General features: G+C 40.3%; 1 protein-coding gene across 3 annotated transcripts; it reads left to right on the plus strand.

Moving 5' to 3' along the window:
- The first annotated feature begins 12,499 nt into the window (after positions 1–12,499).
- Positions 12,500–25,691, plus strand: dhfrl.S (dihydrofolate reductase like S homeolog). 3 transcript variants are annotated; one of them, XM_041587968.1, is made up of 7 exons: positions 12,500–12,583; positions 19,075–19,180; positions 20,071–20,120; positions 21,349–21,454; positions 23,855–23,981; positions 25,229–25,344; positions 25,436–25,691. In XM_041587968.1, the coding sequence occupies exons 2-7, from the start codon at positions 19,080–19,082 to the stop codon at positions 25,551–25,553; spliced, it is 618 nt and encodes a 205-aa protein (XP_041443902.1). In that variant the 5' UTR covers positions 12,500–12,583; positions 19,075–19,079; the 3' UTR covers positions 25,554–25,691. The 3 variants fall into 3 exon arrangements, with proteins under 3 accessions (XP_041443902.1, XP_041443900.1, XP_041443901.1); XM_041587966.1 differs by lacking the exon at positions 12,500–12,583 and adding an exon at positions 14,673–14,798; XM_041587967.1 differs by lacking the exon at positions 12,500–12,583 and adding an exon at positions 14,724–14,798 and having other exon boundaries at positions 19,035–19,180.
- The last annotated feature ends 177 nt before the right edge of the window (positions 25,692–25,868 follow it).

The following is a 25,868-nucleotide window of genomic DNA, read 5'->3' on the forward strand; positions in this document are numbered from 1 at the left end:
GTAAACCTTTAACATAAGTGAATGTAAAATTGATGAGAGTGCTATTCTAAGCCCTTTTGTCATTTACATTCATTATTTATTTTCTTTTTATTCCACAATATTAAGGGATACATGTGCTGTTAATAGGAATGAATTTTGTTCCAACAGCGCCACCTGCTGGTCAGTTTCTGACCAGTCTGACCACCAAGTAGTCAAGGAAGTTGTCAGGAGAAAGAAAGAGGCTGCTCTGATGTTCTTCTGCTTAGGAAAGATTTGAGAAAGGTTTCTAATTGTTTTCCTAAGCAGAGCACCCTCTTAAATGTTTACTTTAAAGGGATACTGTCATGGGAAAACATGTTTGTTTTTTTTTTTAAAAAAAACAACACATCCGTTAATAGTGCTACTCCAGCAGACTTCTGCACTGAAATCCAATTCTCAAAAGAGCAAACAGATTTTTTTATATTAAATTTTGAAATCGAACACGGGGCTAGACATATTGTCAGTTTCCCAGCTGCACCCATGTCATGTGACTTGTGCACTTTAGGATGGAACTACTTTCTGGCAGGTTGTTCTCTCTGCTACTCAATGTAACTGAATGTGTCTCAGTGGGACCTGGATTTTACTATTGAGTGCTACGGGAGACGGCCTTTCCTTAATTCAGGGGTTTCCGGATAACCGATCCCATATCTGTTTATTTTTAACTGCAATTATACATTATTCCCTTCAGTCCCTTCCTCAGTAGAGCAAATGTAACCTCCCTACACACTTGTAATCAGCCGTCTGTGTCCCTTTAACCACATTTGTCCATACACAAACTGTGGTTCTTATGGTTTGTATAACAAGGCCTAGTTAGTGGCAATAGTGCAGTGTATGATATAATAACTTCCTAATGTTCCCAGGACATCAGAGACTGACACACGGGGTGTTGCGTGATCGCTGTTCCTTTTGTTGTTTCTCCGAAAATGTACATTTCCTTTATATTTCCTGCACTGGTTTCCCTTGGCTTTGTTTGTTTCTGTTTACTTTAGGGAGAGAGGAACGCATAAATATTAGGGTTGCACCAAATCCAGGATTCTGCCTTTTTCAGCAGGATTCGGGCGAATCCTTGTGCCTGGCTGAACCGAGTCTAAATACTAATTTATGTATGCAAATTAGGGGCAGGAAGGGTAATTACAGAACAAGGGATTGAATTTTTTTTCTACCATTTCCTTTCCTGCCCCTAAATTTGCATATGCAAATTAGGATTTGGTTTGGTATTCGCAAATCTTTTTCAAAGGATTCTGGGATTCGGGCCAAATCTTTCACAAAGAATTCGGGGATTCGGTGCATCTCTAATAAATATTACTACATATGTTTAGCATCCTATAACCACAAGTAAAGACTAAAAGGGTAAAGTGGATTTAATGAATAGGCCCCAAAATCTACATTTGTTTTTTGTTGTTGTTTTTTTTATATTCTAATTTGCATATGCAAATGAGGGTCAGGAAGCAAAAATCACATGACTTTTCATCACAAAACAAGGACGTGAAAACATTTTCTGCTTTTTACTTTCCTGCCACTGATTTAGAAATGGAAATTAAGATTTGCATATGCAAATTAGGGTTCGATATTCGGCCGAATCTTTCACAAAGGTTTTGGGAATTCCGTGCATTTCTAATGAATGTTACTACAGGTGTTTAGCATCCTATAACCACAACTTGCAAAGACTAAAAGGGTAAAGTGGATTTAATGAATAGGCCCCAAAGTCTTGTTTTTATATTCTAATTTGCATATGCAAATTAGCTGCAGGAAGGGAAATCACATGACTTTTCATCACAGAACAAGGAAGTGAAAAAATGCATTTGAAAATGCAAATTAGGATTCACATATGAAAATTAGGGTTCGGTATTCGGCCGAATCTTTCACAGAGGATTTGTGGATTTGGCCGCAACCAAAATAGTGGATTCGGTGCATCCCTAATAAATGTTACTACAGATGTTTAGCATTCTATAACCACAACTTGCAAAGACTAAAAGGGTAAAGTGGATTTAATGAATAGGCCCCAAAATCTACATTTGTTTGTATTTCTGATGTTTTTGTAGATTTCTGTATTGTAAATTAAATTTTTTTTATGCTCCTGACTTATCATATCCCTTTTACTGCCCAGCACATAAATGTGTTTGCAGCCTCGCTGGGGGTGAATGGGTTTTGTTTGTATAAGTAAATCCAAATTGTATATATCGCAGGCCAAGTTCCCCTCGGAGACTCAAAATATCTTCTGTATTGTCCCCTGTTTATATTTTCCCTGCTGCCTTTCTCATTTTTAAGAAAACATTCCTTCTAATAAAATTAAAAAGTGATTCCTCCGTGTGCTGCGTGTTGAATTGTGTGCAGCCTTGCATTTTATTAACATAACAAACACGTGCATTGGATATTAATAAAGACAAGGGAATTCCAAGTGCAAGCCAAGCGATATATATACAGTTGTGTTAAGAATAATAGCAATGTGTTTAAAAAAGTGAATAAAGCTCAAAATACTTAAAGGGATCCTGTCATCAGAAAACATGTTTTTTTTTCAAAATGAATCAGTTAATAGTGCTACTCCAGCAGAATTCTGCACTAAAATCCATTTCTCAAAAGAGCAAACAGATTTTTTTATATTCAAGTTTGAAATCTGACATGGGGCTAGACATTTTGTTAATTTCCCAGCTGCCCCTGGTCATGTGACTTGTGCCTGCACTTAAGAAGAGAAATGCTTTCTGGCAGGCTGCTGTTATTCCTTCTCAATGTAACTGAATGTGTCTCAGTGAGACATGGGTTTTTACTATTGAGTGTTGTTCTTAGATCTACCAGGCAGCTGTTATCTTGTGTTAGGGAGCTGCTATCTGGTTACCTTCCCATTGTTCTGTTGTTTGGCTGCTGGGGGGGGTGATATCACTCCAACTTGCAGTAAAGAGTGATTGAAGTTTATCAGAGCACAAGTCACATGACTTGGGGCAGCTGGGAAATTGACAATATGTCTAGCCCCATGTCAGATTTCAAAATTGAATATAGCCCCATGTCAGATTTCAAAATTGAATATAAAAAAATCTTTTGAGAAATGGATTTCAGTGCAGAATTCTGCTGGAGCAGCACTATTAACTGATGCGTTTTGAAAAAAATGTTTTTTCCCATGACAGTATCCCTTTAAAGGGCATGTAAAGGCAAACAAATGTAATCCTATTTTACTTTATTTAATAAAAAAGAAACCTATCTCCAATATACTTTAATTAAAAAATGTTTACTGTTTTTATAAGAAACCTGACTGTACACAGTGAAATTCTCCCTTCATTTACTGCTGTGGATAGGAATTGTCAGACGGTCCCTAACTGCTCTGCAGGGAAACAATCATACTTATGAACAGCAGGGGGAGCCCCCGCCTTACTTCCCAGCCATGCAGAACTCAAGCAGCTTTGTTTGTTTCCCTGTAGAGCAGTCGGCGACTGTGTAGAGATTTGTATTGGATTTTATTTTTGCCTTTATATCCCCTTTACTGTTTCCAACTCCAGCTGCAGGGACAAAGATCATGGAGCCAGATTTAAAAAGATAAACTGAGATTCTATTTGGAGGATTATTTTGCTGCAGCCACTGGTTCTGCAGAGTTGGAGGAAGTTTGTATTAAACAATACAAAAACTATAAAATCCACATTAGATTACATGACAACACAGGACCCAGTGCAGTCTGTATATTCTGATTATTAATCAGTCTTGCTGTATCGGCTTCTGGCAGATATCATTTGACTTGTGCTGTTTTGATCATTTATGACGATCCCTAAGCAGCCCAGACCACACTGAGCATGTGCACAGTCTTGGTCTTGCAAAGCTGTATAACAAAGTTACAAGATGGTGACCCCCTGTGGCCAACTTTGAAAGCATAAATCATTTGTTTCATTAAGCTTCTGGTGCAGTATGTTTAGGTTTAGTATACAAAATACAGCATTTCTAGCCTTATTCTGTTTTAGACTTTACTTCCCCTTTAAAATATTGTATTTCCATACAGGCAAATGCATTGGGAACACTGCACATTCTATTCCAATTCAAAACATGAAGACAATTTTATCAAATTTGTGTTATTTCCTTACAGAGAGAAAAGGGAATGTTAGGCTGTTCCAAAAAAAGTTACATAGTCCGAATCCTTCTTTACAAACATTCAGGGACAGATTTATCAAGGGTCGAATAGTAAATTCAAGTGTCAAAATTCACACATTCAAATTTGAATCCCCCCTATTTGAACGGAAATTGGATTGTGAGATTTATCACACCTCGACCATGGAAACGGTCCTAATTCGAATATTCGCCACCTTAAACCTGCCGAGTTTTTTTACAAGTCAATGACAGAGATCCGTTGAGACATTTGGAGATGTTAATAGCCTTCTTGACATTCAAGGTTTTTTTTTTTTTTGGGAGAAAAACTCGATTTGTACGAATACAATTCAAATTTTTGGGTCGGAACAATTTGGTTGAATATTTCGAAATTTAAAAACTTTTTCTTAACCTCCCAGACAAATTGTGAGTAAGGTCGAATTTTAGAAAATTCATAGGAATTCGAAATGCGACCTTTGATAAATGGGTAAATGTATAAAATGAAAAATGTTTCAAGCTGTTACATAGTTAAATTGGGTTGAAAAAAGACAAAGTCCATAAAGTTCAACTCCTCCAAATATACACACACCCCTCCCTACTTTTAATTAAATTCTATATACCCATATCTATACTAACTATAGAGTTTAGTATCACAATAGCCTTTTTATTATGTCTGTCCAAGAAATCATCCAAGTCCCTCTTATAGTCAACTGAATCAGCATCACAACATCACCCGGCAGTGCATTCCACAACCTCACTGTCCTGACTGTGATGAACCCCCTACGTTGCTTCAAATGAAAGTTCTTTTCTTCTAGTCTAAAGGGGAGGCCTCTGGTACGTGATCCACTTTATGGGTAAAAAGGTCCCCTGCTATTTGTCTATAATGTCCTCTAATGTACTTGTAAAGTCTAATCATGTCCCCTCGCAAGCGCCTTTTTTCCAGAGAAAACAACCCCAACCTTGTCAGTCTCCCCTCATAATTTAATTCTTCCGTCCCTCTAACCAGTTTAGTTGCACTTAGTCTCTGCACTCTCTCCAGCTCATTTATATCCCTCTTAAGGACTGGAGTCCAAAACTGCCCCCATACTCCAGATGAGGCCTCACCAGGGACCTATAAAGAGGCAGAATTATGTTTTCATCCCTTGAGTTAATGCCCTTTTTTATACAAGAACTTTATTTGCTTTAGTAGCCACAGAATGACACTGCCCAGAATTAGACAACGTGTTATCTACAAAGACCCCTAGATCCTTCTCATTTAAGGAAACTCCCAACACACTGCCATTTAGTGTATAACTTGCATTTATATTATTTTTGCCAAAGTGCATAACCTGCATTTATCAACATTGAACCTCATTTTCCAGTTTGCTGCCCAGTTTCCCAGTTTAGACAAATCACTGTGCAAAGTGGCAGCATCCTGCATGGAACCTATAGTTCTGCACAATTTAGTCTCATCAGCAAAAAATTGTTTTCCTTTGAATGACTGAACTAATATTGAGTTGTATAACAGTGTTTCTGTGCTGCACATCTGGGTTGTATGGACTCCACCAACTTCCAACAACCTGTTCCACAATTCCAAATGCATTTCTTGCTTTCGCCTCAAACCCCATGTCACCCCCACAAGTTTTCTATTGGATTAAGGTGCAGGGATTGGGCCCCTCCATAACGTCAATCTTGTTGGTGTGGAACCAAGATGTTACTGGTGAGTTTGGGGTCGTTGTCTTGTTGAAACTCCCATCTCAAGGGCAATTCCTCTTGGCATAAGGCAACATGAGCTCTTCAAGTATTTGGATTGATGTTGAGCACCATTGACATAAACCATATACCGAGTATGCCCTGTATGGTTTTTTTTTTTTTTAAATTATATAAACAAAGATGTTTAAACACAAACAGTGTTATGGCCCAATATACTCCAGCTTTGCAACATACACCATTTTATTTTTATGGAGCATGTATTGAGGGCACTTCTTAACTAGACCCTTGCTCAACTAGGTTTATGGATTATTCTTCATCTTATGTCAATCTATTCGTAGTTATCTTTTCAATCTTTTTGGGTCATATAACAATACCGAAATAGGCCATTCCATGATCGGCGAGAGCCTTGATAAAACAGAAAGTAGGTCAGATGATCAAATGATCCAGTTCTTCTGCAGTGGGGGCAACATATGTCCTAAAACTATCTTTGTGCTTAGCACCTTGGAAACAATCAATTTGCTATATGAGGTGCTCTCAAATGTTTGTTGAATGCATGGATATTTATACTCTATATATGTCCGTCCGTGTGCCCATTTTCGGAACAATATGTTGTCTTAGTTGAATCCAAACATGCTTTCATTTAAGAGCAATGTGTCCTCACCAGCTGTCCATAAGCCAACCTACATTCTAACCTACATTATTTAGTTCACCAGCTACTAGAGACCATGTGAAGTGATGACTAGCACACAAGAGAAAACAATTAGCAGCCCAATTGGCCTTTAATTGAAGCCTTTAATCTAAGTAAGGTCTGTGGCTATCTCAATAGCAAGCTAAAGATCTAGTCTAGGTGAGGTTTATTATTATTTCAATACCAAACAAAAGATCTTTTTTTTAAGGTGAGGGTTATGGTTATCTCAATAGCAAGCTAAAGATCTAGTCTAGGTGAGGTTTATGGTTATCTCAACACCAAGCTAAAGATCTCATCTAAGTAAGGTCTATGGCTATCTCAATAGCAAGTTAAAGATCTTGTCTAAGTGAGGTTTATGGTTATCTCAATACCAAGATAAAGATCTAATCTAGGTGTGGTTTATGGTTATTTCAATACCAAGCTAAAGATCTAATCCAGGTGCATTTATGGTTATTTCAATACCAAATTAAAGATCTAGTCTAGGTGAGGGTTATGGTTATCTCAATACCAAGCTAAAGATCAAGTCTAAGTGAGGGTTATGGTTTTCTCAATACCAAGCTTAAGATCTAGTCTAGGTGAGGTTTATGGTTATCTCAATACCAAGCTAAAGATCTAATCTAGGTGCATTTATGGTTATTTCAATACCAAACTAAAGATCTAGTCTAGGTGAGGGTTATGGTTATCTCAATACCAGGCTATAAAGATCTAATCTAAGTAAGGTCTATGGCTCTCTCAATACCAAGCTAAAGATCTAGTCTAGGTGAGGTTTAGTCTGACCTCAATGCCAAAACTAGTCTAGATTTTTAGGTGAGGTTCATGGTTATCTCAATACCAAGCTAAAAATCTAGTCTAGGTGAGGTTTATGGTTATTTCAATACCAAACTAAAGATCTTGTTTAGGTGAGGGTTATGGTTATCTCAATAGCAAGCTAAAGATCTAGTCTAGGTGAGGATTATGGTTATCTCAATACCTAGATTAATATCTAGTCTAGGTGAGGTTTATGGTTATCTCAATACCAAGCTAAAGATCTAATCTAAGTAAGGTCTATGGCTTTCTCAATACCAAGCTAAAGATCTAGTCTAGGTGAGGTTTAGTCTGGCCTCAATGCCAAATCTAGTCTAGATTTTTAGGTGAGGTTCATGGTTATCTCAATACCAGGCTAAAGATCTAGTTTTAGGTGAGGTTTATTGACCTCAATGCCAAATCTAGTCTAGATGAGGCACTGTCATGTATGATTAACCTAAACCCGTGTTGGAGTGACTGGAGGAGACATGCTTTTCTGCCTATAACAGCAACCTTTAACCTCAGATTTAACCGTCAGCTACTTGGGTGCTGCTAGGTCTTACCACATTGAGAACCAAGAATCCCACAGTAGAGAGAATGAGCCAAACGTATACTTAGAAAGGAAACAGTAAGAGCAGAACTAGACATAGTCAGACATGTCGGGTCAGTACCAGTAAACAACCTCAAAAACGTGAGGCAAACTCAGTGTCAGTAATAAGCCTGGGTCAAAACTAGGAAAGAAAACAGGGTCAAGGAAGCAGGAACAAACAAGCTTGGCCTACAGCAGGCAGTGGATATGAGCAGCACAATGTAGACAGTAGAGCAAACAGCAGGCCAACGGCTGAAATCTGGGCAAAATGTTATGGGCACCCAATGCTAAGCCAAAGATCTAGTCTAGAATGGAAACCCCTGCGTATGAGCCATAGTACGATTGGATCAATGACTCAGGTTTTAGTGTCGCAGCATCAGATGCACCTGAGCTTCCTCGGAGAGAAGAAGTGATAACACAAGAATTTATTGTTTGTGAATAAATCCATTGGTTGCACATTTGATACAGATCTCAGAGATCCTGTCACACTAAGAACAAGGGAAAACAAATTCATTCATCTTTATACGAGAAATCACCATTATGGGATGCCTTTCCCAACCCTCCCACTGTAACACTTCCAGCATTGTATAGTGACATGGGCCGAAAGAGAACATGTGACTGGCACGGAAAGAAATTTCAAGCCCTGCACAAAGCATCATATGTGGTTCAGAGAGAATGTCTTTTCCGGTCACATTCTTCCTACTGCGGGAAGTTTGGAAGAGTCTTAATTTGTGTATATCAATGAGCTAACTCTAAACTCTGAGAGGTTCTGTAACCAGGTCAGGGAACTCTGAGTATCACTCATGTATTATAAGGGATAATGTACCCCCTACTGTAAATAATAAGGATATTAGAAGTCACTGAGGGGTTGTTCTGTGACCATATAAAGGCACAAGGCTGCAGGCTGAGTTATACAGGGAACTCTGAGTATCACTCATGTATTATAAGGGATAATGTACCCCCTACTGTAAATGATAAGGATATTAGAAGTCACTGAGTGGTTGTTCTGTGACCCTGAGGGGGTGCGGGCCTGGCCCGCTCGCACCCCCTGCTCCCCCGGTAGTTCCGCCACTGGTGTGACCATATTTGATATTTGCAATATATAAATATATATATATGTATCAGGCATAGACAATTAAAGACAATGCCATATCATTGGGGGTACTACCGGGCCTTTACTTTATGCCTCTTATTTAGTCCTTTTCCCTTCCCCACCCACTACCTAAAGGTGGTGCTGCCCCCCCCCCCTCAACCCTAGCCCATGGGCACCTGTATGGTAAATACAGTCCTGGAGGTGCAGCAGTAATGCTAATACCATGCCATTGGCACATATACCTGTGACTACTTTACTGACTACTGAGAAGCTCATGTAAAAGGACTGCAGCTCTGGCTCTTGCCCAATAAGATCTGATTAGGAATAGAAGAGAGGGAAGACACACTGGGGTGAGTTGCTTATGTCGTATTGAGGTGCCACTGGGTCACTGGATATATTATTGGACTCTTGTTGTTAGATAACTGTCTCTGCTTTATTCCCTCTTTGGTACACAGACATAACTTTCAGGGAAGGCGTAGAACTGAATTTACACGCTGGTTATGAATGGAATGACAGCAACAGAAGCAAGAATCACACCACGCACTGCCCTTTATGTAAAATCTTTATGCAACAGACGCATCTAATTGCAGTTGATTCACCTTCCATTCATTTCTAGTGGCATTCCCAAGTAATGGACTGGAAAACCAGAAAGCATTTGTTGCACAAGGTTACGCCAAAGAGTGAATCAGGGCCAGGCTCCCCTAGACCCGCTGCCATTCGTCGCCCCCATAACCTCCCTTTTATTTGCACAAATTTTCATTGGGGTCGGAGCAGTGGGGATTGGCGCATGGGAAATTTAAAAAACAATCATATCTCCTGGGCATCCCCAGTGTTTCTGAACCAATGTGGCTGTGGTTGGGCAGCATGCCGCCCCCTAAAATCCCGGGTCTTAGTGACCTCTCCACAAATCCAGGCCTGGAGTGAATACATTATATTATATAATGTTGTTCCACCAAAATATGGCTGGACTAAAACCATGTCAACCATGTAATCCAGTGACAACAAAGATCATGGATAGGTTTTAATGAAGTCATGAAAAGGTTAGGCCCATCCAAACCAACACAACGGAATTTCCTACAACGAACAGAATGGAAATATTATAGATGTGGTTGGTCATGTGTTCTGAGAGTATTATACATGGAACTGGCACTGCTTTAATCTGCTGTGTGTTCTGAGAGTATTATACATGGAACTGGCACTGTTTTAATCTGCTGTGTGTTCTGGGGTATTATACATGGAATTGGCCCTGTATTTATCTGCTGTGGGTTCTGGGTATTATACATGGAATTGGCATTTGGCACTGTATTTATCTGCTGTGTGTTCTGGGTATTATACATGGAATTGGCACTGTATTTATCTGCTGTGTGTTCTGGGGTATTATACATGGAATTGGCACTGTATTTATCTGCTGTGTGTTCTGGGTATTATACATGGAATTGGCACTGTATTTATCTGCTGTGTGTTCTGGGGTATTATACATGGAATTGGCTCTGTATTTATCCTGCTGTGTGTTCTGGGGTATTATACATGGAATTGGCACTGTATTTATCTGCTGTGGGTTCTGGTGTATTATACATGGAATTGGCACTGTATTTATCCTGCTGTGTGTTCTGGGGTATTATACATGGAATTTGCACTGTATTTATCTGCTGTGTGTTCTGGGTATTATACATGGAACTGGCACTGTATTTATCTGCTGTGTGTTCTGGGGTATTATACATGGAATTGGCACTGTATTTATCTGCTGTGTGTTCTGGGGTATTATACATGGAACTGGCACTGTATTTATCTGCTGTGTGTTCTGGGGTATTATACATGGAATTGGCACTGTATTTATCTTACCATGTGTTCTGGGGTATTATACATGGAATTGGCACTTTATTTATCTGCTGTTTTTTCTGGGGTATTATACATGGAATTGGCACTGTATTTATCTGCTGTTTTTTCTGGGGTATTATACATGGAACTGGTACTGTATTTATCTTACCATGTGTTCTGGGGTATTATACATAGAAATGGCACTGTATTTATCCTACCATGTGTTCTGGGAGCATTAGGTACAGAATTGCCATGAAAATATTATTGATGTGGTTGGCCATATGTTCTGAGAGTATTATACATGGAATTGGTACTGTATTTATCTGCTGTGTGTTCTGGGGTATTATACATGGAATTGGTACTGTATTTATCCTGCTGTGTGTTCTGGGGTGTTATACATGGAATTGGCACTGTATTTATCCTGCTGTGTGTTCTGGGGTATTATACATGGAATTGGCACTGTATTTATCTGACCATGTGTTCCGGGGTATTATACGGGGAACTGGCACTGTTTTAACCAGCCATGTGTTCTGGGGTATTATACATAGAAATGGCACTGTATTTATCCTACCATGTGTTCTGGGAGCATTAGGTACAGAATTGCCATTGTATTTATCTCGCCGTGTGTTTTGATGTTATTATACATGAACGTGGCGCTGTATTTATACTGCCGTGCGTTCTAAGGGCATTATATACAGAGTTGGCACTGTATTTATATTGCCATGTGTTCTAGGTGAATTATATACAGAACTGGCACTGTATTTATCCTACTTTGCATTCTGGGAGCATTAGATACAGAACTGGCACTGCATTTATACTGCCATGTGTTCTAGGGGCATTATATACAAAACTAGCACTGTATTTATCCTACTGTGCGCTCTGGGGGCATTAGATACAGAACTGGCATTTTATTTATCTGGCTATGTGTTCCGATGTTATTGTACATAAATGTGGCACTTTATTTATACTGCCATGTGTTCTAAGGGCACTATATACATAACTAGCACTGAATTTATCCTACTTTGTGTTCTGGGAGTATTAGATACAGAATTGGCATTGTATTTATCTAGCCATGTGTTCCGATGTTATTATACATTAAATTGACACTGAATTTATACTGCCATGCGTTCTGGGGGAATTATACACATAATTGGCACTGCATTTATACTGCCATGTGTTCTAAGGGCATTATATTCATAACTGGCACTGTATTTATTCTGCAAATTGTTCTGGGGTATTCTATATGAAACGGGCACTAAATTCATCCCGTAGGGTGTTATAGAAACTAGTTTCCAGTATGGCCCCTCTTCCATACAACAATATATATATATATATATATATATATATATATATATATATATATATATATATAATATATATATATATATATATATATATATATATATATATATATATATATATATTATTGAATAAAATCTGAACAGGATAACAAATATGAAGCAAAAGTTGCTGATTTCCTTTAGTTATATGACCACTGGTGTAACTAGTTATTACTGGGCCCCACAGCAAACTATTTTTCAGGCCCCCAAAATGTTTAGAGTTTGACCTGTTTTACCAATATTTATTGAAATTGGATATGAATTAGGGCCTCATGGGGCCCCTGTACCTCCTGGGCCCCCCTTCTGCTTCCTCTGTAGTTACGACTCTGTATATGACAATACATAAGGGGGTTGGATCCACTCTGTTATAATCAGCAGAGACAAGACTGATGTTTAACCTCTTTATGTTAATCATTAGCTCATTAAAGCGCTCAGTAACAAACAGAAAGGTCAATTCTTACTGTCCTGCCTACCATTCTACCCTTCCTTGTTGGGTAAAGGTAAGTTCTTTGGTGTTTTACTATTTACAGAGATTAAACTATAGATCACCAGACTGGCTGCTGGACTATTTATATAAGTAAATATTGCCGTTTTACTTCTCTTGCCTTGAACCACCATTTTGTGATGGTCTGTGTGCTGCCTAACTGTAACAGGAAGAGATCACCTGACCAGAAATACTGCAGCTCTAACTGTAACAGGAAGAGATCACCTGACCAGAAATACTGCAGCTCTAACTGTAACAGGAAGAGATCATCTGACCAGAAATACTGCAGCGCTAACTGTAACAGGAAGAGATCACCTGGCCAGAAATACTGCAGCTCTCATTGTAACAGGAAGAGATCACCTGACCAGAAATACTGCAGCTCTAACTGTAACAGGAAGAGATTGCCTGACCAGAAATACTGCAGCTCTAACTGTAACAGGAAGAGATCACCTGACCAGAAATACTGCAGCTCTAACTGTAACAGGAAGAGATCACCTGGCCAGAAATACTGCAGCTCTAACTATAACAGGAAGAGATCACCTGACCAGAAATACTGCAGCTCCAACTGTAACAGGAAGAGATCACCTGGCCAGAAATACTGCAGCTCTAACTATAACAGGAAGAGATCACCTGACCAGAAATACTGCAGCTCTAACTGTAACAGGAAGAAGTGTGGAAACAAAAGGCAGAACTCTGTCTAATTGGCTCATGTGACCTAACATGCATGGTTTGTTTGTGTGCCCTTATTTTTTAAAATGGCAATTTTCTATTTATGATCACCCAATGGCACATACTACTAGAAAAGTATATTATTATGAAAATGGTTTATTTACACAAAGCAGGGTTTTAGGCAATATCTTTTTATAGAGACCTACATTGTGTGAGGGGTATAGTTTTCCTTGTGTTGTGTTCTGTAGTGTTGACTGCCCACCAGCCAGGGTCGGAACTAGGGGTAGGCAGCAGAGGCACGTGCCTAGGGTGCAAAGCTCGGGGGCACCAGGTATGTACTATACCTACTTTGCCACCTACCCCTAATCCAGTCCCATGTTTCCTTTCTCCTTACTACTGCTGCTCTTAGCAGGGTCGGACTGACCCGACGGCACACAGGGAAAAAACCCGGTGGGCCCCCACCAGGCCAGACCCCCCTCTCCCGATTTACTTGCCATACAAAAAAAAAACATTTGCGGCGCCACGTTTCTCTGTTTATGCATACATGCCATGTTGCGTTGCAGTAGTGGGGCTAGGGGGTCCAGAGGGGGGTCCAGAAGGGGGCCCCGGTCAGTAGTCCCTGTGGGCCCCCCAGTCTGACCCTGGCTCTTAGTAAGAGAGATTGCACGCGTGTATTCATGTGTTTGTACAAGCACAGTCAGGGGGTGGGAGTAGTGTTGCCACCTGGCCAGTATTTTATTGGCCTGGCCGGTAAAAATGATGGCTGATCCCAATGTTACTAATAGGGAAAAAAACAAAATATATATAGTAAGGCCAGTATTTTTTTACAGAAAAGGTGGCAACAATAGGTGGGAGGCGATGCAACGTGGCTTCCACCAGCAACACTCATATTGGTCACTTTGCAGCCTTTCCAACTGGGATTTAATTGTCCCCTAAACCCAAAATAAAGGAGCAGGACCAATTACACATGTGCTCTAGGTCTGTAGATGACGCATCCAAAAGCTTTCTCTGTTAGAAATGCAATAATACGGCTCATTTATTAAATATTTTTTATTTTACTCTAAAACTCCCTGTACTGCCACGGGATCTCCTATGGCTCCATCCCAGCTTGGACCAAAGTGGCACCTTTATGCACACTCAAACCAAACTTACCTTTTTGGATTAAAGACCCCCAAATATTCGGTCAAGTGACAGTCCCAAAGTTACAATTATATGTAAATATTCATATGAGCAGTAGTAAAAAGCCCTGGCAATAAAATCAAAGCAGCCCATCGGGAGAATATTTATTTCGCCAACCAAGCCCCATTCGCTGAGCATTTCAAATCTAGCTTTGTTTGCCCTTTAAAAACCTGGGGAAAAAAATCTAAATAAGCCTGAAGTTGAATGGTTTTCATTATGCAAAGAAAGGAATTCTGGCACCGCCCCAGGCCTCGCAGCGTTTTCATTGGGCGGCACATTGTCTCACATTTGGAAGGGATTCATATATCCTGGCTGCAGAGCTTGTGACTGATTGTACGACATGTATTCTGCAGAGATCAGACATTGTGGGCAGCCGGTCGGAGGTAAGATTTCTGGATTACAATAAAGAAGCCGGGTGTGGGGATTTAGTGGCCCTTTTATATCAGACAGTGATACATCTTAGTGACTGCAAATTGATTCATGGAGGGCTGGATCCTGACTCCTGTCTCGTCAGTATATAATACACTCCTTTATCAACACTGGGCAAATTTGCTGCTGTTATTCCGGGGGTTACCGCCTGGGTGCAAATTTGCCCAGTGTCGACAAATGAAGTGTGGGGCTAAATGTCAAACCTAAATTGTATCAATGCAGTTACCCCTAGAAACCAATCAGATCCTTGCTTCCATTTTACAGTTGGTTTTGATGGGTTTCTGCTGGTGTATGGATGATCCTTAAAGGGGAACTATCGCGAAAATGAAAATTTAATATAAGCTTCCTCATACTGAAATGGGAAAGTTTCTAAATACAATCAATTAAAAATTCTGTACCGTTTCTGAAATAATCAAGGTTTATCTTCACTATTCCTCTCTCAGCATCTGTTTCTCTTCATTCTCTCTTCATGCAGCAGTTGGGTGTCAGATAATAATTGACAGTTAGATCCAATATATCTTATAGGGGGCTCCTTTTGCCTAGAAGATGTATTAGAGCTCACTCTATTAAAATCACCAGACATCATGTCTCTCTTAGGGCCGGCCAAGGTAGTTTGGCACCCTAGGCAAGGGCTTCAATCAGTGCCCCCCGTCCTGCATTACCAAGGCACCAAGTAAGTCACTCCACGGTGGGGGAGCGTGTTCACCGTTCAGATATTTGCCAGGCTAAAACAAACCGCAGAGGGGGTTTGTGCATGTGAATTTGATAAATTATAATGCTTCTAATAAAGGCCAGCAATCCAAATGAACTTAAAGGACAAGGAAAGGCAAAAAATTAAAATCCCATTTTTACTTTCTTTAATGAAAAAGAAACCTATCTCCAATATACTTTAATAAAAAAATGTGTACTGTTTTTAAAAGAAACCTGACTGTATGCAGTGAAATTCTCCCTTCATTTACTGCTGTGGATAGGAATTGTCAGATGGTCCCTAACTGCTCTGCACGGAAACAATCACTTATGAACAGCAGGGGGAGCCCCCGCCTTACTTCCCAGCCATGCAGAACTCAAGCAGCTTTGTTTGTGACGATCCCTAAGCAGCCCAGACCACACTGAGCATGTGCAGGGTCAGGCAAAGATGTATAACAAAGTTACAAGATGGTGACCCCCTGTGGCCAACTTTGAAAACATAAATGATTTGTTTGATTAAGCTTGTGGTGCAGTAAGTTCAAGTTTATATTTAGTATACAAAATACAGCATTTCTAGCCTTATTCTATTTTAGACTTTACTTCCCCTTTAATTGTAAAAATAATGAAAAAAACTTTTTTTTCCCCCTGAGAAGTGCACCCCCCCCAGTGATTGCGCCCTAGGCGGTTGCTTACCCTAAGCAGCAAAAACCCTGACGAAGTGCCTGGAAAGAGGGCACGAAACGCGTAGGTTTTCCACACCAACCCACTGCTAGAAACTCACTAGATGTGCCAAATAAAGCAAAGATAATTGAGCAATACCGTCTCCTGTGATTCCTTCGCTCTGCGCCGTGAAACGGGGTAAATCTGTGCACTGAGGTTGCTTACCCTGCCTACCCCTTGGCCCAGCCCTGGTCTCTCTACATGCAGGATTTGTGCAAAAGGCAGTTATTTTGTTAGATTTTGTTTGAACTGAAAGTTATTTGAGTGAGCTCTAATACATCTTCTAGGCAAAAGGAGCCCCCCTATAAGATATATTGGATCTAACTGTCAATGAATATCTGACACCCAACTGCTGCATGAAGAGAGAAGGAAGAGAAACAGATGCTGAGAGAGGGATAGTGAAGATAAACTTGATTATTTCAGAAACAACACAGAATATTTAATTGATTGTATTTACAAAGTTTATTATTTCAGTAAGAGAGAGCTTATATTACCTTTTCATTTTCGCAATCGTTCCCCTTTAAATAAACTCCACTGGTTCTTGAATATCTAGCCCTGCCCTAGCCAAGTCCCCTTTGCTTGCCCGGCAGTGGCATAATTAAAGCCTCAACTTTGCACACGTACCCACAATCCAACCACCCGTAACCCACCTGTGTTTACACTTGACCTAAAAGTTCTCATGGCAGTGTCCCTGGATGAGCCCTGGACTGCCAGTGTTGGCCTAGGATGCCAGGGACCCACCAGAAAACCTTAAACCAGTGATCCCCAACCAGTGGCTCATGAGCAACATGTTGCTCACCGACCCCTTGGATGTTGCTCCCAGTGGTCTCAAAGCAGTTGCTTATTTCTAAATTCCAGGCTTGAAGTCAAGTTTCGGTTGCATAAAACCCAGGTGTACTGCCAAACAGAGTCTCCTGTAGGCTGCCAGTCCACATAGGGGCTACCAATAGCCAATCACAGCCCTTATTTGGCACCACCCAGGAACTTGTTTCATGCTTGTGTTGCTCCCCAACTCTTTTTACATCTGAATGTTGCTCATGGATGAAAAAGGTTGGGGACCCCTGCCTTAGACCATGGGCCCACTTTCCACCTCTTTATTCTCCTATTCTTCCGTTATTACACATGTTTTCCCCATAAAGAAATAGGGAATGACCATGAAATAGACCAAATAGTTAGAAACGAGAAGGCCTGGGCAAAATAAATGCCCATTGTGTAAAGTGGAAGAAGTCAATATATCTGGAACTTGAGTAGTAGGGATGCACTGAATCCAGGATTCGGTTCGGGATTCGGCCTTTTTCAGCAGGATTCCGATTCGGGCGAATCCATCTGCCCGGCCGAACCAAATCCGAATCCTAATTTGCATATGCAAATTAGCGCAGGGGAGGGAAACCGCCTGACTTTTTGGAAGTAGAAAATGTTTTCCCCTTACCACCCCTATTTTGCATATGCAAATTAGGATTCGGTTCAGAATTCGGCCAAATCTTTCACAAAGGATTTGGGGGTTCGGCCGAATCCAAAATAGTGGATTTGGTGCATCCCTATTCAGTAGTTTTTCTATTTATTAGAAAGGTCCTTCAGAACTGCAGGTTCTTCTTGAGCTACCTGTTCTTCTAGATGTCTCACATTCTACTGATGTGTCTTTATCTTGCCCTACCTACAGGTTACGTAACTAGTTTAGCCCGGGTCCAGGTGTAGAATGTACACCCCCCCCCATGCCCTCCCACAGCAATAGTAGAGGGACAATTATATTTCAAAAAAATATAACAAAAGTATATTTTACTAAATACAGGTATGGGCCCTGTTATCCAGAATGCTCAGGACCTGGGGTTTTCCGGATAACAGATCTTTCCATAATTTGGATCTTCATACCTTAAGTCTACTAGAAAATCAAATAAACATTAAATAAACTAGGGATGCACCGAATCCAGGATTCGGTTCGGGATTCGGCCAGGATTCGGCCTTTTTCAACAGGATTCGGCCGAATCCTTCTTCCCGGCTGAACCGAATCCTAATTTTGGTTCGGCATTCGGCCGAATCTTTCACGAAGGATTCGGGGGTTTGGCCGAATCCAAAATAGTGGATTCGGTGCATCCCTAAAATAAACCCAATGGTTTTGCTTCCAATAAGGATTAATTATATCTTAGTTGGGATCAAGTACAAGCGACTGTTTCATTATTACACAGAAAACGGAAATCAGTTTTTAAACATTTGGATAAAATAGACTCTATGTGAGACGGCTATTCTGTAATTCTGAGATTTCTGGATAACGGGTTTCCGGGTAACGATCCTATACCTGTATGGTACACTTTTTTTGGGCAGGGCCCTCTTTATCTTCTGTATAAGTCATATTTTTTTTGTATGTAATCTTTGTATGTGTGCCAACATATTCTGCAGCTGTACATTAGGGGTACAGGTATGGGACCTGTTATCCAGAATGCTCGGGACCTGGGGTTTTCCGGATAACGGATCTTTCCGTAATTTGGGTCTTCATGCCTTAAGTCTACTAGAAATTCATTTAAACATTAAATAAACCCAATAGGCTGGTTTTGCTTCCAATAAGGATTAATTATATCTTAGTTGGGATCAAGTACAAGCTACTGTTTTATTATTACAGAGAAAAAGGAAATCATTTTTAAAAATGTGGATTATTTGGATAAAATGGAGTCTATGGGAGACAACCCATAGACTTTCTGGATAATGGGTTTCCGGATAACGGATCCCATACCTGTACTTATGTTTAGTTGATATGAGCGATTTCTACTGATCATTTTTGGTCCGAGCAGCATCTTTTGAACCCTAATCGTGGCCTGTGTTTGACCGCAGACAACATGCGTGAAACCCCAAATGGCACAAAGCCAGTGAAGCTGATTGCCGCAGCCTGCAACAACATGGGGATTGGACTGAACGGATACCTGCCGTGGAATTTACCGTAAGCGAAGCAGAGAACAATGGCAGCTTAGGGGAGGCTGAAGCTGCAAACTGCGACAGGAAACTAAAAAGTTTATAGAAAGTTTATAGAAGTTTATAGAAATATTATTCATTTTTTTTAAAGGGATACGTTTTTTTTCAAAATGCATCAGTTAATAGTGCTGCTTCAGCAGCATCTTGCACTGAAATCAGTTTTTCAAAAGAGCTAGGAGATTTTTTTATATTTAATTTTGAAATCTGAAATCGGGCTAGACATATTGTCAGTTTCTCAGCTGCCTCCAGTCATGTGACTTGTGCTCTGATACTCTTTACTGCTACACTATAAGCTGTAGTGATATCACCCCTCTATTCCCCGTTAGCAAATCAGCAGCCTATCAACAGAACAATGGGCAGCTAACCTGATAGCATCTCCCTGACAAGTCTGCTGAGGGGTTTGTTAGTGTTGCTAAAAAGTGTTTTTTCCTGCTTGGGTGCTATTCTCATGTCTACCACTAGACAGGACATGGAAATTTATTTAATCTCAGATCAATATGAATTAAAGTTCTGAACAAGGGTGTAACCAGCGGCGCACTAGCCCACACTTGTAAATCTGGAACACCCAAAGCAAAAGGAAGTGGGTGTGAGCTGCTTTATATGGTAGTCACTCTAAAGGGCTTAAAGGATAAGTAAACCTTTAAAATAAGTGAATGTGAAATTGATGAGAGTGCTATTCTAAGCCCTTTTGTCATTTACTTTCATTATTTATTTTCTTTTAATTTCAAGATATTAATATTTTAAAGGTTTACTTCTCCTTTAAGTTGCTCTTTTATTTTTTATTTTACAGCACTCACATTTGTTGACTGCGTGAAGAATGCAGAATTAATATGTTTTTTCTTTAAATCTGCGGTGTAGGAATGAATTCAAGTATTTATTAGACACGATAACTAAAGTCAGCCAACCAGGTAAGTCTTATATTATAGCTTTATTATATACAGTGGGCAAGGGGGAATGATCTGTTACAGGAATTCTAAGTCAACAGTGTGATTCTTAGAACGTTAATCAGGCTATATCAATATCAGGAGGGCTGCTGATTTATTTAACCACATAGAGCCAATCATAGTTACATAGTTACATAGTTACATAGTTAAATTGGGTTGAAAAAAGACAAAGTCCATCAAGTTCAACCCCTCCAAATGAAAACCCAGCATCCATACACACACCCCTCCCTACTTTTAATTAAAATTCTATATACCCATACCTATATTAACTATAGAGTTTAGTATCACAATAGCCTTTGATATTATGTCTGTCCAAAAAATCATCCAAGCCATTCTTATAGTCATTAACTGAATCAGCATCACAACATCACCCGGCAGTGCATTCCCCAACCTCACTGTCCTGACTGTGAAGAACCCTCTTCACTCATTATTAGTCAATTAAACCTTTAAAATAAGTGAATATAAAATTGATGAGAATGCTATTCTAAGCCCTTTTGTCATTTACATTCATTATTTATTTTCTTTTTATTCCAAGATATTAAGGGATACATGTGCTGTTAATATGAATGAACTTTGTTCCAACAGCGCCACCTGCTGGTCAGTTTCTGACCAGTCTGACCACCAAGTAGTCAAGGAAGTTGTCAGGAGAAAGAAAGAGGCTGCTCTGATGTTCTTCTGCTTAGGAAAGAGTTGAGAGAGGTTTCTAATTGTTTTCCTAAGCAGAAGAACATCAGAGCAGCCCCTTTCTTTCTCCTGACAACTTCCTTGACTACTTGGTGGTCAGACTGGTCAGAAACTGACCAGCAGGTGGCGCTGTTGGAACAAAAGTCATTCATATTAACAGCACATGTATCCCTTAATATCTTGGAATAAAAAGAAAATAAATAATGAATGTAAATGACAAAAGGGCTTAGAATAACACTCTCATCAATTTAACATCCACTTATTTTAAAGGTTTAGTTATCCTTTAAAGACAATTCATGGAAATTATATCTGCTGTTACACCAACCATAGGTTTGTACAGACTTTATCCTTAGGCCATCCCGCCGGCGATTTACATTCTAGCCGGTGGGAAGTCGCCCCAAAGAAGAGGAGATTTGTCGCCGGCCGACTTATCTCCCCGAATCTGACCGTGTGTCTCTGCCCTTAAATTTCCCTGGCAGACACTGATCACTGATTATTTTGAATGTAGGGAAGAAGAATTTACTTCTGTGGGGCCGGCGATCGTTTGAGACTTTCGATGAGAGCTTGTTGCCCGTGCCGAACACTATCATTGCGCTCCTGAGTAGAAAGCTAAGGTATTGTAGGCTGTACACTGGCTATTGTTATGGGGTACACTTTAAAGGGACACTAAACCCTGCTTGGACAGCAGCTGCATTAAAATGCAGACGTATCCTCCCTTCAGAATCTCAGCTGATCTGGTTCCATGTTCTTTGTTCCTGAATTGGGAGTTGGAAGCATTAAAGGGATCCTGTCATCGGAAAACATGTTTTTTTCAAAACGCATCAGTTAATAGTGCTACTCCAGCAGAATTCTGCACTGAAATCCATTTCTCAAAAGAGCAAACAGATTTTTTTATATTCAATTTTGAAATCTGACATGGGGCTAGACATATTGTCAATTTCCCAGCTGCCCCTGGTCACGTGACTTGTGCCTGCACTTTAGGAGAGAAATGCTTTCTGGCAGGCTGCTGTTTTTCCTTCTAAATGTAACTGAATGTGTCTCAGTGGGACATGGGTTTTTAGGGCTAGTCCACACGGGGAGATAGCGACGCGTTTGCGGTCGCGGCGACAAAGCGCCGCGACAGTTTTGTATGGGCGCCTATGTAAAAACGCCTGTGCTAACCACACGAGGCGATGCGCTTTTCAACAGTCGCCTGAAAATGCCTCGCCATACAAAACTGTCGCCTGCGCCGGTCGCGGCGACTGTCGAGGCGCTTTGTCGCCGCGACCGCAAACGCGTCGCTATCTCCCCGTGTGGACTAGCCCTAACTATTGAGTGTTGTTCTTAGATCTACCAGGCAGCTGTTATCTTGTGTTAGGGAGCTGCTATCTGGTTACCTTCCCATTGTTCTGTTGTTTGGCTGCTGGGGGGGGGGAAGGGAGGGGGTGATATCACTCCAACTTGCAGTACAGCAGTAAAGAGTGATTGAAGTTTATCAGAGCACAAGTCACATGACTTGGGGCAGCTGGGAAATTGACAAAATATCTAGCCCCATGTCAGATTTCAAAATTGAATATAAAAAAATCTGTTTGCTCTTTTGAGAAATGGATTTCAGTGCAGAATTCTGCTGGAGCAGCACTATTAACTGATTCATTTTGAAAAAATTTTTTTTCCCATGACAGTATCCCTTTAAGCACAGGGGTGTAACTACAGAGGAAGCAGATGCTGCGACTGCAGTGGGACCCAGGGGTATAGGGCCCTAATTAATGAGCAATTTCAACTAGGGATGCACCAAATCCAAGTTTCCGTTCGGGATTCTGCTTTTTCCTGCCTTTTTCAGCAGGATTCAGATTGGGCTGAATCCTTCTGCCCGGCCTAACCGAATCTGAATTTGCATTTGCAAATTAGGGGCGGGGAGGTGACTTTTTGTCACAAAACAAGGAAGTCAAAAATATTTTCCCTCTTTCCACCCCTAATTTGCATATGCAAATTAGGATTTGGTTCGGTATTCGGCCAAATCTTTCGCAAAGGATTCGGGGGTACGGCCGAATCCGAAATAGTGGATTCGGTGCATCCCTAATTTCAGCGTACATTTGTTAAAAAGGACAACCTCTGGGGCCCCTAAAATGAATTTGCTGTGGCGCCCAGTAACACCACCGATTAAGCATTGAGTCTCTCCTTCCTACCCATGTCTGATTCCATGTAATATCACAATCCCGAAATTGCACAATAATCTCTGTATGTAACATAAGAGCAAGATGCCTGACATAGTGTTGGGAATCAGCATTTTCATAAGTAAACCTTTAAAATAAGTGAATGCAAAATTGATGAGAGTTGTATTCTTAGAACATTTGCAATTTACATTCATTATTTATTTTCTTTTTATTCCAAGATATTAAGGGATCCATGTGCTGTTAATATGAATGAATTTTGTTCCAACAGCGCCACCTGCTGGTCAGTTTCTGACCAGTCTGACCACCAAGTAGTCAAGGAAGTTGTCAGGAGAAAGAAAGAGGCTGCTCTGATGTTCTTCTGCTTAGGAAAGATTTGAGAAAGGTTTCTAATTGTTTTCCTAAGCAGAAGAACATCAGCCTCTTTCTTTCTCCTGACAACTTCCTTGACTACTTGGTGGTCAGACTGGTCAGAAACTGACCAGCAGGTGGCGCTGTTGGAACAAAATTCATTCATATTAACAGCACATATATCCCTTAATATATTGGAATAAAAATAAAATAAATAATGAATGTAAATGACAAAAGAGCTTAGAATAGCACTCTCATCAATTTTACATTCACTTATTTTAAAGGTTTAGTTATCCTTTAAGTCTGGTTTTGGCACTGTCATTTGTAACATTTGTAATAGAGATGAAGAAGAAAATAATATGGGAGGTTGGGTGGGACTAAACAGTTGGGTGGGACTAAATATTCGGTCTCCTCCCACTTCTCTAGAGATATGTGGGAACTGGGATGGGTAAACAGATTCCATGCTTTGGGTTTTAATTAAGTAATAATTGAGAGTATTTTTCTTATGTTCAGCATGGTGCCCCCATTTGTAAGCTACGTGTGCAAAAATGAAGAAGAAATCTTAAAATTAGCCTCTACTCCGCCCCTTAATGATGAGATTGAAAGCATCTGGGTGCTGGGCGGTGTTGAATCCTACAAGGTGAGTCTCAGATACTCCAGTGAATTAGGGTCACATCCAAAATTGCTGGGCCGGCTAACTTGTCCAATATGGCAGCTCCAATGGTTAAAAAGAAGAGACCTTTTTTACTATGAGAAAGAATGACTATTGGGTTACATATTAAATAAAGGGAAGGGAACAAGAAGGAATATAGAGTTACGGTGGCCATACACTATTAGATCCCCTCGTTTGGCAAGGATCTTAACCCGATACGGCCACTAACGGCTGGGCGATATCGGGTGAATCCGAATGTTTGGCCCTTAGGATCCGTTTACAATGCTACGATTGGGCACTTACGGGTCACAGGACTGAATCATCCAGCCAATACGGTCCTGGATCGTGGAAAAAAAATCAAACGTGACCGATCGATATCTGGCTGATTTTTGGCCTGATATCGATCAGGAGGACCCGTCAGAAGCCAACGTACGCGGGCTGATAAGCTGCTGAATTGGTCTAAAGCACTGATATCGGTGGTCTTTAATCTGCCAGTGTATGGCCACCTTAAGATTCCCATCTGTCTCAATAAAGGACATAATAAACACATCAGTTAATAGTGCTACTCCAGCAGAATTCTGCACTGAAATCCATTTCTCACAAGAGCAAACTGATTTTTTTATATTCAATTTTGAAATCTGACATGGGGCTAGACATATTGTCAATTTCCCAGCTGCCCCTGGTCATGTGACTTGTGCCTGCACTTTAGCAGAGAAATGCTTTCTGGCAGGCTGCTGTTTTTCCTTCTCAACGGAACTGAACGAGTCTCAGTGGGACATGGGTTTTTACTATTGAGTGTTGTTCTTAGATCTACCAGGCAGCTGTTATCTTGTGTTAGGGAGCTGTTATCTGGTTACCTTCCCATTGTTCTTTTGTTTGGCTGCTGGGAGGGGGGGGAAGGGAGGGGTGATATCACTCTAACTTGCAGTACAGCAGTAAAGAGTGATTGAAGTTTATCAGAGCACAAGTCACATGACTTGGGGCAGCTGGGAAATTGACAATATGTCTAGCCCCATGTCAGATTTCAAAATTGAATATAAAAAAATCTGTTTGCTCTTTTGAGAAATGGATTTCAGTGCAGAATTCTGCTGGAGCAGCACTATTAGCTGATTCATTTTGGGTAAAAAATTTTTTCCCATGACAGTATCCCTTTAATATCTATCATATAATGAAAAAATACCAGCTGGTAAGGAAAGCAACATGGCAGCTCCTCAACTCTGCCTCTTCCCTTGCAGAACATGATGCAACACCCTTGGTGCAACCACATCTACTTCACCAAAATTCTGGCCGACTTCGAGTGCGACACATTTTTTCCTGAATTTGACAAAAACGTTTTCAAATTAAAAGAAAAGTAAGTAACGTTGATGCTCTCCCTTTATCTCCTTGTTTTGGGCAAGATAAACATTTTTACATATCTTTTTGTTTGTTATCCTCCTTTCTAGCTATCCTGGTGTTCCATCGGGAATTCAGGACGAGAACGGGGTAAAATACGTATTTCAAGTGTATCAGCGGGATCTGAAAAAAGCGGAATCCATTATAATGACGGTTGAACATCCCTAATGAGAGAACAGGAATCATGAGTTGCTAGTAACGTCCATTGGCCTAATAGGCTGGATAATATAGGGGAAATAACATGGAGGATTTCTGTATATGTTTTGCTATTTAAGCAGTTGTGTAATATACACTTTCTTTATCTTTCATGTGTCTGTTTTAGTGTCTTTGTTAATGAGCTGTTCTTCTTTGTCATTAATCATTAAACTGAACTATTTACTGCAAGGTCACACTGGTAAAGTACCAGACCATCCCCTAGCAGACCCCAGGGGCTGTAAAACACTTTATTTTTTTTCTCAAAATCCATAATGGAAAAGGTCCCAT

The sequence above is a fragment of the Xenopus laevis genome, chromosome 3S, assembly GCF_017654675.1.
Source record: "Xenopus laevis strain J_2021 chromosome 3S, Xenopus_laevis_v10.1, whole genome shotgun sequence".
Taxonomy (NCBI): Eukaryota; Metazoa; Chordata; class Amphibia; order Anura; family Pipidae; genus Xenopus; species Xenopus laevis.

Coding starts and splice junctions, on each gene's coding strand:
- dhfrl.S (XM_041587966.1), top strand. CDS start 14,756: ATGTATTCTGCAGAGATCAGACATTGTGGGCAGCCGGTCGGAG. Junction 20,121..21,348: donor AACTAAAGTCAGCCAACCAG/GTAAGTCTTATA, acceptor TTTTGAATGTAG/GGAAGAAGAATTTACTTCTG. Junction 21,455..23,854: donor CTCCTGAGTAGAAAGCTAAG/GTATTGTAGGCT, acceptor TCTTATGTTCAG/CATGGTGCCCCCATTTGTAA.